Here is a 14491-nt window from a genome sequence, read left to right on the forward strand (position 1 = left end):
TCCATGGGGTCACAAAGAGTTGGACATGACTGAGCGACTCACTTTCACACTTTAAAGTCTTCTACAACCAGACCCCAAGTATTATCATCTTCTATTCCTCCCATGATGCTTCTTAGAGAATTCATACCCTAGGAGTGTGTGTTTGTGTGTGTGTGTGTAGAATGGGGAGGGGAGACTTTGAAGAAATAGACCAAAATGCAGTACATTTTCTTGAAGTGTCAAGTTTACCAGATGACAATTACTTTGAGACAATTTTTAAATGTGGAAACAAGCAGTGGTTGTATAGTAAATGCAACATTTACATAAACTTAAGACTGAAGCATCAGAGACCTTTTCAGGATTTTGATGGGCCTCATTCCCAAGGGCCCATTCTCCAGGGGCTTCCTGGATGGCACTAGTGGTAAAGTCTATGTCTTTATGTCTTTGCAGGAAATGCAAGATTTGTGGTTTTGATCCTTGGGTTGGGAAGATCCCCTGGAGTAGGAAATGGCAATGCACTCCAGTATTCTTGCCTGGAAAATTCCATGGATAGAGAAGCCTGGTGAGGTGTAGTCTACGGGACCGCAAGGAGTCGGACACAGCTGAACACAAATATATATATAGAAGACGTTAATCCATGGTTTGTGTTAGGAACTGAATTGTGTCCGATTTAAAAATTAAATGCATTCCAAAGGGTGACAGTACTTTGCCCTTTTCAAACTACACCAATCAGTGCTAGTTGGAAGTACTGACAAAAAACAGACTCTGGAATCATCCTTTTGTAAATTCCCACCCCCAGGTTTTTACACAACTTGTAACACCGGCTCTTCTTCTTGAAAACCTTTCCTTCAAGCCTCAGAAACTGTCCCTAAAGTTTCTTATCTTGCCAGGAAATCACACCAATTGCCAAGGTCATTCCCAGGGACCACTTAGCATAAAATGCACCCAGTTGTAATGTCATAGGCCCATCCTGAGATATTGTGATAATAAATATATTTTTGGCCTCTGTCCCAGCTCCCAGCAGAGCTCCTAAAACCCTTGAAATTTCCCTAGTGAGTAAAGAGATGCAGGTGTCTCTTGTGATGTTAATGATGTGTCTAAGGTTGTGAGCCAGGGGAACAAACTGGGTGACTGGAAGGTGGGAATGGCCCATCCCCAAGCCTCCTGGGAGGGGAGGGGGCTGGAGATGGAGTTCAGCCACCAGTGGGTTCCCTGGTGGTCCAGTGGTTAAAACTCTGCCTTCCAGTGCAGTGCACGCTAGGCTAGTTCAGTCCCTGTTTGGGGAATGAAGGTCCCATGTGCCGCAAGATATGGCCATTAAAAAAAAAAAAAAAGAAATCACCAATGACCAATGATTTCATCAACTTGTGCCTACGTAACGATGCCTCTATTAAATACATGGAAAGATGAGGTTTGGAGAGCTTCTGGGTTGGTGAACTCATGGAGGTGTGGGGAAAGTGGAAACTCCGTTCCCTCCCCATACACTTGCCCTGTGCATCTCTTCCTCCTGCTGCTCCTGAGTTATGTCTTTTTACAGAAACTGATGTTCTCGTAAGTAAAATGTCTTCCTCAGTTCTGCCAGTCTCTCTAGCAAATTAATCAAACCCAAGGAGGAGCTTGTGGAAACCTCTGATTTACAGTCAGTAGCAGCTTTCAAACTGTGGTGCTGGGAAAGAGTCCCTTGGACAGCAAGGAGAGCAAACCAATCAATCCTAAAGAAAATCAACCCTGAATATTCATTGGAAAGACTGATGCTGAAGCTCTAATACTTCGGTCACCTGATTCGAAGAACTGATTCACTGGAAAAGACCCCGATGCTGGGAGACACTGAGGGCAGGAGAAGAAGAGGGCAATGGAGCATGAGATGGTTGGATGGCATCACTGACTCAATGGACATGAGTTTGAGCAAACTCTGGGAGACAGGGAAGCCTGGCGTGATGCAGTCCATGGGATCACAAAGAGTCACAAAGACATGACTGAGGGACTGAACAAGGTGAGCAGCACAGATGACGACCTGGCCTTGGGGTTGCTGTCTAATGTTGCAGTCCTGTGGGACTGAGCCCCTAACATGTGGGATCCCAGTTACCTGCAGGTAGTGTCAAAACTGGGTTACTGTGCGGTGTTGGAAAACACACACTGGACATGCCTTCAGAAAAGCTCACAGGGGTCATGCAGTCTAATCCCTGAGTGGACAAAGAAGAACCACGTCCGAGGAGGTGAAGCAGATGGGCTCTACCCTCCTGACCAGGTGAATCCCCCGAGGCAGGACTGGGGCCAGTAGCAACAGTCCTCAACTTGGCTTCCAGAACTGAAAGTGTCATTTCACGGGGGCTCTGAAGAGCTTTGGTACCATAGTCCTTTCTGTCTCAGTGCAGAGAAGAATTCAGTAAGAGCAAAGTGGTAGAGAAGTGATTTACCAGAATAGGACATGTGTGAGGCTTTTAAGCAGGCGGGCAAGAAATGCCATATGCTGAGGACGTACTGGGCTACAGTTTGATAATCAAAGGAAAAGTGGGGAGGGGGATAAGACCTTTTTTGTCTTTCTTGAGTAGACATCATTTTCATTATTAGTTCCTCCTCCAGGTTAAGCAGGGGAGTTTTCTTGTCCCTGCATGGTTAATCTAGGTCCACAAACAATATTATTTTTCATCTGTGCAGAGAGCATGTTCTAGGGATCACTAACTTACTGAGCTCAGTGGGCCGGATGTGGGGCTCATGCCACCATTGTTTTATTGTTTGGGGGCATGTCTCGTGCTTCTGTTGCATGGTTGTGTTGCTAAGCACACCTGCTTTCTTGAGTAATCATTAACTTACAGGAGTCTCCCATCTTTCTACTTAGAATCCCTTAGTGGGATTAACTATTTAATCACTTAGTCAACCCTGCTGGGGTGGGCTGGGGAGGTGCGGTCCATTCTAGAGGTAAAATAACTGGGTCTCACGTTAAGGTCAGACAGGAGCCAGGTCTATGACCAGATTGAACTTCCAGGCTGCTCACCCTCCACACTGCGTGGTGGTCTATGGGATTGCAAAGAGTCGGACACGACTGAGCAACTGAACAACCACCCTCCACGAGGCAGAGTCAATTTCCTGACAGGGGGTTGTGGTGAGGGAAAGTACAAGGCTGACTGCAGGACTGAGCCAGAATACAGCCAGATACACAGCGGCTGTATTCTGATTGGTTGGAGATGAGGTAACAGGGCAGTGTTTCAGGTTTCTTAATCTTCAACCTTCTAGTTCCAGAGAGTCTGGGTTTCACGCGCTTGTGCTCAGCTTGTAGCCACCATCCTCCCCGGTGAGGGTCTCAGTTCCCACAGAACCACTCAAAGATGGGTGTCAGATTATTACGTATACGTTTTGAGGAGGCTCTAGGGCTGTTTTATCAATGAACGATGGCCCTAACTTCTGTTTAACTGCTCTTCCTGGTTCTGTGTTCCTTTATCCGTAATTGCCTGTGCCTTCCCTGTGGAACTCAGGAAGGTATCAAAAGACCAAAGCTTTTTTCTACAAACAAGAACACGGAGAGGCTTTTTCACCTGGGAGACCCCTGTAGGGTGCTCCTGGGTTCCAATACCCCCTTTTCTTGGATACTTTTTAATCCTGAGAGCAACAGGTGCAGGATAAGGAAGGGAATAAAGTTTTAGATAAAGAGGTTAATGAAAAACTGGGCAGAGGAAGCTGGTTTTACCAGGCTCAGTTCCAGGACCAGAATACAGGTTTCCTTAGTCAGCTACGCACCTGGTCCTTAGGTGTCTGATGTGCTAGGTCGCTTCAGTTGCATCTGTTTGCGACCCCCATAGACTGTAGCCCACCAAGCTACATGGGATTCTCCAGGCACGAATACTGGAGTGGGTTGCCTATGCTCTCCTCCAGGGCATCTTCCCCACCCACGGATCGAACCAGTGTCTCTTAAGTCTTCTGCACTTTCAGGCGGGTTCTTTACCACTAGCGCCACCTGTTTGATAAACATGGTCAACTGAAGTCAACGGCTGCCCTCAGTATTTATGGCTGCCAGCTGGCAAAGAAACACCCTTCACGGATGGCGGCGGAGGGCGCAGAGAAGGAAGCGTACAGGGCGCAGATCACGATCCCTCCGCTGGAGTTCCCGCCCCAGCTGAACCCGCCGGGCACGCGCAGAGACACCAAACGCGAACTCCATCACCGGGAGAGCCAAGGAGCGCGCACGCACAGTGACCCCAGAGCGCAGCGGCGGGGCGCTCTACTCGCTATTGAGAGAGCCCCGGACTAACCGGCCGCGCAAGCGCAGTGGCGCAACACGGGGACCCGCCTCACCGAGCCCTGGTGCGCACGCGCAGTGCTGCGGGGGCGTGCAGCGCGGCGTGCTGCCCTGGGAGACGCTGACACCCGCGAGGCGCTGGAGTTTCAGGTTCAGCGGCGTCCGCCTGGACTGCTCGCCGGTCTGGCCTCAGCGGAGCAGCCCTGCCGACGAGGAAGGTGAGCGCGTTGCCGAGGACGTGGAATGAGATGAGAAAGGGCAGACTGGTGGATAAGCCGGAGAGCGGGACTGGCCGGTGGCGGGAAAGCGTCCTGGGGCGGGGCCGCCGTGTGATCGACAGGCCAGGCACCAATGGGAGGGCGGGAGAGGCCGCGGGGCGGGACGTGGTCGTGAGCTGGTGGCTACGAGGCGTTTCCGCCGGCGGTGCTGAGCGCGCTTTGCACGTAGTAGTACCTGCTGGTCCCTGCAGGACCACCGAATGCGCCGTTCCCCGTCCCCTGCAAGGGACAGAGCCCCTTGCACTGCAAGGAGATCCAACCAGTTCGTACTAAAGGAAATCCGTCCTGAATATTCATTGGAAGGACTGATGCTGACTCCAGTACTTTGGCCACCTGATGCGAAGAACTGACTCATTGGAAAAGACCCTGATACTGGGAAAGATTGAAGGCAGGAGGAGAAGGGGACGACAGAGGATGAGATGGTTGGATGTCATCGCCAACTCAATGGACATGAGTTTGAGTAAACTCCGGGAGCTGGCGTTGGGTAGGGAAGCCTGGCGTGCTGCAGTCCGTGGGGTCGCAGAGTCTGACACGATTTAGCGACTGAACTGACTGCCCCCTGCAGCTGGGGAAACGGAATCAGAGATGTGCACTTAAGCGGGGATACAGGCGGGATCCCAGATTGGGCAGTCTGACCCCCAGAGCCATCCTGCCACTCAGCGAACCCGGGTGGAGCAGTGGCCAGCCAGGAGGCCTGGGACAGATGGAATTGACCAGACTATGGGAGGCAGTGCCGTGAAAAGTGCAGCTAAATCGTCACACTTTGTGACAGCTCCGAGGGTGTAGCTGGGTGGGAGAGAAGCAAGACGAGGCCGTGGGGTTGGGGCCAGCTGGCACCTCTCAGCCCTGCCATCCCAGATTCACAGGAGGTGGGCTAGAGCCGGGTTGTCTCCCAGGTGTGTGGAGTTAAAGCACTTTAGGAGGGGAACAGTAGGATGGTACCTGGAACACAGGCGTCTCACCTGCTCAGGCTGCCATAGGCTGGGAGGCCTGAACAGAGAACAACTCTCTCCCAGGTCTGGAGGCTGGGAAGTCCAAGGCCCCCAGTCCTATAGGAGTCAGGACCCCACTATTAGGACTCCATGTAATCCTAATAACCTCCTTCACTTAATGTTAAAATGTTAGTTGCTCAGTGGTGTCCGACTCTTTGCAACTGCATGACCTGTAAGTCCACCAGGCTCCTCTATCCATGGGATTTCCCAGGCAAGAATACTGGAATGGGCTGCCATTTCCTTTTCCACATTTAATGTTAATGACTCCTTAAAAGCTCTTTCTCCTGATACAGCCTCACGATGAGGGTTAGGGCTTTTAACACATGAATTTGGGGTAGGGGGAACACCATCAGTGTGTAGCAAGTTTGTAGCCAGGTAAATAAGTGATCATCGAAGACTGATATAAAGGAGCTCTTTGAGGACTTGTGTGCACCCTGATGCTGGGAAAGATTGAGGGCACGAGGGGAAGGGGACAACAGGATGAGATGGCTGGATGCCATCACCGACTCAATGGACATGAATTTGAGTAAACTCCGGGAGTTGGTGATGGACAGGGAGGCTTGTCGTGCTGTAGTCCATGGGGTTGCAAAGAGTCGGACACGACTGAGCGACTGAGCTGTGTACCTGAGATGCCTTCACGTGTCTTAACCCATTGAGTGAGCATGAGATTGCCGTTCCTTGTATCTTTACACTGGTGGGGAATTCTAGGGACAACTTGTGTGTATGTGGGCTCATGTCCAGGCAACCAGCCTGAAGAGATTGGAAAAAGTTATACCAAACATCTTTAAATAGCACTTAGTGAATCCTTTATTCTTGGATTTAGCTAAACCCTTTTTTCACTTATGGTTTAGCTTGTGCTGCTCCTGGAATAATGAGATCCCTAATTACCACCCACAGAGAAGTGAAATAATAATTACTTTTGTTCTTTATTGTTTCGTGTTGTCATTCTAAAGTTTGGTAACCAAGTCTTTTCATCCTACTTACCCTGGTGGGAGGAAGATTAGAAATCTACAGCTCAGGAGCTCAGAGGCTGCTGCTTCGTTCCGACTCTCTTGTGACCCCACAGGCTGTAGCCGGCCAGGCTGCTCTGCCCAGGCAAGAATACCAGAGTGGGTAGCCATTCCCTTCTCCGGGGGATCTTTCTGACTCAGGGATCAAGCCCAGGTCTCCTGCTTGGCAGGCGGATTCTTTAACCACTGAGCCGCCTGGGAAGCCCCGGCTCAGAGGCAGATATATGTTAAAATCTTGGATTCAAGCCCTTGCTGAGCAATTGTGAGCAAATCACTTAAGTTTTCTGAGCCCCTGTTTCTTCAACTGTGAAATAGAACTAATAAAAATCCTGACTGCATAGGGTTGTGAGGTTATATGAAAACAGTTTGAAACCATCAAAGAACTGGCCCTTGGACTAGATACTGAAGTCATAGATCTCCTCTCCCCATCCCTCTGAAGAACAGAAACCCCCTCCCACAGCCCCTACCTCAGAGTGGCTATTCATTTATCACCTGTTTATTGATTGCCTGCTAAGTGCCCGGGCACCTGTTCTGAATGCTAGGGGGCAGGGAAGAGCAAGGCAGACAAGGTTCCTCCTTTTATGCTATTTATGTTCTAGTGGGGGAGGACAGTAAATAAGTTCAGATAGTGCTGAGAGCTATGAACAACAAAAATACAGTGTTTCAAATAATGAGATAAAAGAATGACAAAGAGCAGTGTGTGTGTTTGGAGGGGAGGTGTTTGACCATTAGAGGGTGGCAGATAGAGTGAGAAGCCTCTGAGGAGCTGAGTCCTAAATGTCCAGGACTCCAGTCCCCAAGCAGAGAGGGACGGCAGGCAGAAGGCCCAGGCTGATTAGATCATGGCTCAGCCAGTAGTCTCTATGCTATCGAGTGATCAGTCTTTAAAGACAGGAGATTTGCAGGGCAGGGATAGAGATGCAGATGTAGAGAACAGACACGTGGACACGGGGTGAGCGGGAACGAAGGGAGAGTGGGACGAATTGGGAGATTAGGGTTAACATATATGCACTCCCACGTGTGAAACTGATAGTGGGCTGCCGCTGTTCAGCACAGGGAGCTCAGCTTGATGCTCTGTGATGACCTAGAGGGGTGGGATGGAGGAGGGCTGGGAGGGATATCCAAAAGAGAAGAGGGATGTATCCATATATATGTATCCATGTAGCTCATTCCCGTCATTACAAGTTAAGTGTTAGTCACTTAGTCATGTCCAACTCTTTGCAACCCCATGGACTGTACTCACCAGGCTCCTCTGTCCATGGGATTTTCCAGGCAAGAATACTGGAGTGGGTTGCCGTTCCCTTCTCCAGGAGATCTTCCCGACCCAGGGATTGAACCCAGGTCTCCCTCATTGCAGTTGAAGTCTTTACCGTCTGAGCCACCAGTTAAACGCCAATTAAAAAATAAAAGTAAAAAATGAAAGGGTTGTGGTGGGGGGTGGGGGGGAGCTCAGATTTCTCTCCTGGGATTTAGAACTAGGAAACAGAAGACTTTGCTTGACAGTGGGAGCTGAAGCCAGAAGGTTAAGGGGGCTGCAGAGGCAGCATGCAGGCCAGCGTTGGGGTAAAGCTGAAGCCGCGATTGAGCAGAGGAGGCTGGGCAGGCTCCACGTGGCATGTGTTGGAGCAGAAGAACAGAATCCGAAGGCATTTATTGCTGGTGGACTTCCTGGAACCGTCTTAAAACCTGAACCACTCTGCAGTTCTGGTCTGCAAGAAGTAGTGCCCTGTCCATGGCTTCTGCTCTTGGATTTCCCAGATTGGCTGTACTCTTAATCTCTCAGTATGTATCTTTTCAGTAAATCTCCCTTTTATTGATGCTAGTTCTCTCTTGCCGACACATGAGCTGGACTAGAACAGCCATGTGAACCTGGGCTTGGATCCCTGGGTTTCCTTTCTGAGCTGAGTCTTTGAACAGTTATTTAATTTCTGTAAGTGTCAGGATCCAGCAACTATATCCTTACAATGTTGTGCAGGTTAAACAAGACGGCAAAAATGGAAGGGCCTGTGGAGTGTTTAACACAGGGCAGGCATTTGGGGTTTGTTAGGGCCTGTCTCCTTTCCCTCCATGTTTTAGTGGGTTTTTGATTACAGGCCTGCCTCTGCTATTGAACTGTCCTGATTTTGTCATCCTTATTTTTATCGTTCCACCTCAGTTCTTGTTTTAACTACCCCTAAACTCTTAACCAGAAGAACACCGCGCAACTCCCTCTCCTCATAAATGAATCAACATGGTCACTGGTCTTCCTGAGGCCACTTGTGTAGCGGAGGTGTACATGGGATTTAGATTTATTCACATTTGTACTGAGGTGAGCTGGTCCTGTTTACCTAGCTCAGAGCAGTGACTTCCAAAGAGAGAGAGCAGGGGCCAGGATGGAAGATGGTGATTAAAGGAAGAAAGGGTGTGTAAAAGCTGTCTCAGAGAAGCCAGGGTCAGAAGAAGAGGAAAAGATGGAGTAAACATGGAACAGAGAACTTTTTCTTGGACCTGGGCATGCAGAGGCAGAGCACTGCTGCGACCTCAGTTCTGGGACGCCCTTCCAGTCGGTCCCGGGCCAGGGCCACGCCGAAAGCTTTCAGGAAGGAGGTGGGACCGTGGTTAGGGGGCGGCTCCAGTTTGTGCCGGAAGTGGGGGCTGGGATGAATTAGAAACAAACTGAAGATGCCTGTCTGGTAGGGGTGGGGGTGCGACATGTGGAAAAGCTATGCTTGTGATGCTCCGCCTGTGGGTCACGACCTCTTGGGTCTTCGCGGCAGAGGAAGAAAAGCAGTGTCCTGGGATGCCGGGAGGCGTGGCCGGGAGGCGTGGCGTCGGAGAAGAAAGCGTAATGACTGCAGAAATAATTACAGGCCATCAGGGGAAATCTCCAGGCCCTTAGGAAGGTGTGCAGGCAGGTGGAGCGGCAGGGGTTTCTGTTAGGGCTGCCTGGGCCAAGTTCCCCTGTGTCCAGTTTTGATGAGTGTCTCTGGATGAACTGCGACTCTGGCCAGGCCTCATGGGGAGGCCCACAGTTGGAAAGAGCATGACTTTTGCTTGCCAAAAATGGTCCCCCCTGGGGAGAAAGTGGGTAACTAGTACTGAGGCTGCTCTTAGGAACTGTTCGATGTCTCAGGCCAGTACTTGTCTATCAGAGAGCTGCTGGCTTTCTTTCCCTCCAGGATTATGGCCGACAAGACTCAGGAGGCTGGTGGCGTCCACTTTCCGTTTCCCTTCACACCATATGCCATCCAGAAAGACTTCATGGCAGCGCTGTACCAGGTGCTGGAGGCGGGCAAGATTGGGATATTTGAGAGTCCAACCGGCACCGTAAGTATGACCAGTGGGGGCCTGAGAAGGTCTGGGGAGACGCTGATGACAAGTCAGAGGACGCCAGCATGCCCGTCTGCCTGCCCAGAGAGTCATGGTGTGAAGCTTAGAAAGGTCTTTCTTTCTATTTATCATTCTGAGTAAGTCACTCCTGTCTATTAAACAGTTAAACACAGCCCCGGGGTCACAGAAAAATTAGGCTAGAGGCACATGAGAATTTGAATGGCCGTGGAAACCACGACTCGGAGCACTGAAACCTTCCATCTTGCTCTGAGCACACAACTGAGAAACATAGAAATTACTCTGGCTTACTCACAGATCACACACGGGGTTATTCTCCACAAACTGGGTCACCAAGGGCCAGAGTAACCCAGTCTGGAGCCCCTCAGTTTTCCTTCCTGGCCTGGAAGGAGGGGATTTATTAGAGGTTGACCACTGAAGACCGTTGGGGTCCTCCTCCTCTCTCGCACTTTATTGTTGCAGCAAGTGCCGTGTGACAGTGGGCTGCCCGTGTGGGTGTTGCTGTGACCTCCTGGAGGACCTTTCGGGCTTCTCCTCTGTGTCCCTGCCACCTGGGGAGCTTGGCCCAGTTGACCCGGGGTGGTGATGTGTGTGTTGAGTGAATGAACAGAGGAAAGTGACTCATGTCGTCTCATCCGCTGACAGGAGTGTGTCATCTCCTGGGGAGACACAGGCAGGGCTGCTCTCCTGGTTCCGTTTTGTTCCTTCAGACGCAGTGAGTGGGAAGGAGACTCCCTCCTGCCGATTCACACAGTGTGGGTCACGAAGATGCTATGCGGGATGAGGATGTTGTGTGGGACGAGGATGCTGTGCAGGTTGAGGAGTTGTTAAAGCAGTTTCTTGCTGCCAGTCTCCAGCCCTCCATTTACAGCCAGTGCACGTGGGGAATTCCCTTGTGCTTCCACTGCAGGGTTATGGGTTTGATTCCTGGTTGGGGAACTAAGATCCCAGGTGCCATGCAGCGTGGCCAAAATAAAAAAATAAATGCAGTGCATGGGACTTCTCCCCCCCAACCTACTGATACACTGATTGGGATCAGGAGCGACTTCCTGTAAATAGATCTGAGGACGTTCAGGTCCTCGTCTGACCATCTGCCTCACCTGATGTCATGAAGCATCTTTTCCTCTCTCTCTTTTTCTCTTTCTTTATTTTTTAAATAATTTTTTGTATTTATTTTTGGTTCTGCTGGGTCTTCATTTGCTGCTTTGGCTTTTTTCTGGTGGTGAGTGGGGGCTACTCTCTAGTTGCACTGTGCAGGCTTCTCACTGCAGTGGCTTCTTTTGTAGCAGAGCACGGGCTCTCGGGCATGTGGGCTTCAGTAGTTGCAGCTCCCAGACTCTGGAGCACAGGCTCAGCAGCTGTCGTGCATGGGCTTAGTTGCTCTGCATCATGTGGGATCTTCCCAGATCAGGGATGGAAACCATGTCTCCTACATTGGCAGGCGGATTCTTTACCACTGAGCCATCAGGGAAGCTCTGTTTATTTTTGGCCACGCCATGCAGCATGTGGATCTTAGCTCCCCGACCAGGGATCAAACCTGTACCCCCCTGTTTGGAAGCACAGAGTCTCAACCACTGGACCACCAGGGAGGTCCCTTGTCCTCCTCTCTTTAAAGTCACGTGAAACATTGAATCAAAGAACAGTGTGTGTAGTTTAAAAAGTCACATTTATCAAACTTGGTTCCTTGGACCGGGTGCCTTTAACTCTCTTATCTATTTCTTAAATACTTTTGGTCTGCATATGTTGAAATCACAAGCCGATGCTGCTGTTTTTCGCTTTATTGGCTGTGGTTGCTGGGGCCTCTTGCCATAGATAAGATGGAGCTTTCTGACCGTCTCTTTCCCCTCCCTCTGCCCACCTTCCTGCTGCAGTTACATATTTTCGGTCTCTTTTTCTTCTCTTGAATAACTTTTAAGTCAGTAGTTGTCTTTTAAAGGTTTGTGTCACTTTCAGTGTACTTACACCTGTTCTTCTCTTCACCATCCAGTGGTGTCTCAGCATCACAACTCATCATACAGTCATCCTCTTTGCCTGCCTGCCCGGGCTGCCATGAGAACACACCACAGACAGTGGCGTAAATGTGGGAATTTATGGTCTCACAGTCTGGAGGCTAGATGTCCAGAATCAAGGTGTCAGCAAGGTCCCTCTTGAGGGCCTGGGGGAAGGATCTGTCCACGCCTCTCTCCTGGGCATGTGGACAGGAAGCTTCCTCCCGTCTCTTCGCATTGGCTGCCTTCATTGCCTCTATGTCCACATTTCCCCATTTTATTATGCAAGGGTACTGTTCTATACACGGGCTTCCCTGGTAGCTCAGCTGGTAAAGAACCTGTCGATACAGGAGATGCAAGAGACATGGATTCGATCCCTGGGTCGGGAAGATCCCCTGGAGAAGGGAGTGGAAGTCCACTCCAGTATGCTTGCCTGGGAAATTTCATGGACAGAGAAACCTGCCGGGCTACAGTCTGTGGGGTTGCACAGGGTCGGACACGACTGAGACACTGTCTCTCTGGATCAGGGCCCACCCCGTCTTAACTCAGGATGTCTGTTTTCAAGCAGGGCCACGTTCTGAGATACCGGGGTCAGGGGGACACAATTCAACCCACGTCAAGGACCTCCAGGGAAAAGTCTGATGTTTAAACCAACAGATGTATTCTCCAGAACAATTGGTTTGCTTCAAAATTTCATAGTATTGGGACTCCTGGGGCCGATCACCTTCTGTCTGTGCAGATATGTTGACTGCATCCCTGCCTCAGCAGGTCGTATCCAGGATTTCATGATGTGCCCCTTTTTTTGCAGGGGGGGAGCCTTAATTCATTTTCTGGGCTATTTATTCAGTTTCTGCCGTTCTTCTCATTGTGGTGACTTTGCAGTACTTAAAAGCAGCTTGATAAACCTCTTTTATTCTTTGAAGAACACAGTGAAGACATATAATTAAAGAATTTTGCTTTTATTTTTCTTTTGTTCTTAGTTGTGCTCTAGGAAAAGGCTAGTTCCCTTCCCTTTCCTTCCTTTCCAAAGCGGGTCTTGGAGCGCCCTCTGATACTTAACGTCAGATGCTTTATTACGACAGGAAAGGTCATTCGGGAAGCTGGGTCTCTTGGCCTCTATGTCTGAGAGGATTTTTCTCCCTGTAGGGAAAATCCCTAAGTCTCATCTGCGGGGCCCTCTCCTGGCTCCGCGACTTTGAACAGAAGAAACGCCAAGAGGAGGAGCGTCTGCTGGAGGCTGGAGACCCCGCCTCGAACGATGGGCTGGCCCCAGCCCCGGGTCTTCCATCCTCCTGCCAGGGGAACCCAGGCACCCCAGAGGCCACCGGAGAGCCCGACTGGATCACTCAGTTTGTGCAGAAGAAGGAAGAAAGGGACTTGGTGGACCGATTGAAGGTGAGATTGGGTTATGGGAGGTAGAGAGATCTGGGAATGGTGACTTCAGGTGAATCCCAAGGCTAGACAGCATGTGTCCTTGCTGTGTGTCCTCTGGCCACCTCCCAGGTGGCTGGTGCTGTGGCCCTCACTGTCCGTGTTAAGCTGATGTCACCAGGCTTTCTCTAGGTTGGCATTCATGAGTACGTGCTAAGTCGATTCAGTCGTGTCTGACTCTGTGCGACCCCATGGACTGTAGCTCACCAGCTCCTCTGTCCATGGAGTTCTCAAGACAAGTATCCTGGAGTGGGTTGCTATTCCCTTTTCCATGGGATCTTCCCGACCCAGGGATCAAACCCAGGTCTCCTGCATTGGCAGGTGGGTTCTTTACCAGCAGTTCCCTTTCTTTGCTGGGAGAGGAACCACACCCTTGCCAGTGGCAGCACGGACCTGGCTTCCCTGGCATCGGACCCCTTAAGGGCCATGCTGGATGGAGAGTGTGTCCTTTCTACAGTGCTCAGGGTCTGCTGGCCATGCGGCAGCCGACGAGGTCAGCAGGGCAGGGCAGACTGCCCAGAGGTGAAAAACCCTGGACTGGGGCACCCTGGCTCCAGAAGGGGCGTGCCCCGGGGCTTCCTGCAGGAGTCTCCCTTCTGGCTTCCCCCCTCCAGGAGGAGCAGGTCCGGAGGAAGAAGCGAGAAGAGCGCCTGCAGCAGATCCGTCACAACGCGAAGCTCCGGTTCGTGGCTAAGCGCATGGTGAGTGTGGTCCCCGGGACCATGTCCAGGCAGCGTCCGCCCATGTAGCTGGTTGGGGTGAGCAGCCAGGCCCTCGGCCCCTTGCCCGGGACGGGGGCAGCCTGAGCTGAAGGACTGGTCGTGGGGTGTTAGCATCAGAGGCCCATGTCAATGGTGGGCGCACTGCCTTGGCCGCCTGATGCTGCCTCGTTGGGGGTGGGGCACCAGCATCAAGGTTTCTTTCTCTTTGCTCCACAGAGACAGGAAGATGAGGAAACAGAGCGTCTGCTCCGGCTCAGCAGTGAGATGCTGGCCACAGACACAGAGCCTGAGCAGGTGGCCTCTGGGGAGGAGGAGCTAGTCCTCGCAGAGTATGAGAGTGATGAGGAGAAAGGAGAGCCCAGTGGGTAAGAGCATCACCTCCACCCACCGCCATGCCTGGGTCTGTGCAGGTTTCCAGGGAGCAGCTCCTTCCTCCACCCCGAGAGGCGGGCCCCCTCTTCTGCAGTGAGGCCCCTCTTCATGGCATGGAGGATGCCCACAGCGGCAAGCCCTTTCTCTGCCAGCTCAGG

At 51.2% G+C, this 14491-nt stretch overlaps 1 protein-coding gene across 2 annotated transcripts in view; it reads left to right on the forward strand.

The window, feature by feature from the left end:
• Positions 1-4318: 4318 nt before the first annotated feature.
• The window catches only part of DDX11 (DEAD/H-box helicase 11), a 29472-nt gene continuing 19299 nt past the window's right edge, over positions 4319-14491 (forward strand). Inside the window, exons 1-5 of one of the 2 annotated variants that reach the window (XM_065942886.1) lie at positions 4319-4431; positions 9652-9799; positions 12955-13203; positions 13854-13940; positions 14178-14326. In XM_065942886.1, the coding sequence (XP_065798958.1) occupies positions 9656-9799; positions 12955-13203; positions 13854-13940; positions 14178-14326 (629 nt within the window). In that variant the 5' untranslated portion in view covers positions 4319-4431; positions 9652-9655. Of the gene's footprint in view, positions 4432-7632; positions 8276-9651; positions 9800-12954; positions 13204-13853; positions 13941-14177; positions 14327-14491 lie in introns of those variants that run through there. The other variant, XM_065942895.1, reaches the window with a different exon arrangement.

The sequence above is a fragment of the Muntiacus reevesi genome, chromosome 1 (assembly GCF_963930625.1).
Source record: "Muntiacus reevesi chromosome 1, mMunRee1.1, whole genome shotgun sequence".
NCBI lineage: Eukaryota > Metazoa > Chordata > Mammalia > Artiodactyla > Cervidae > Muntiacus > Muntiacus reevesi.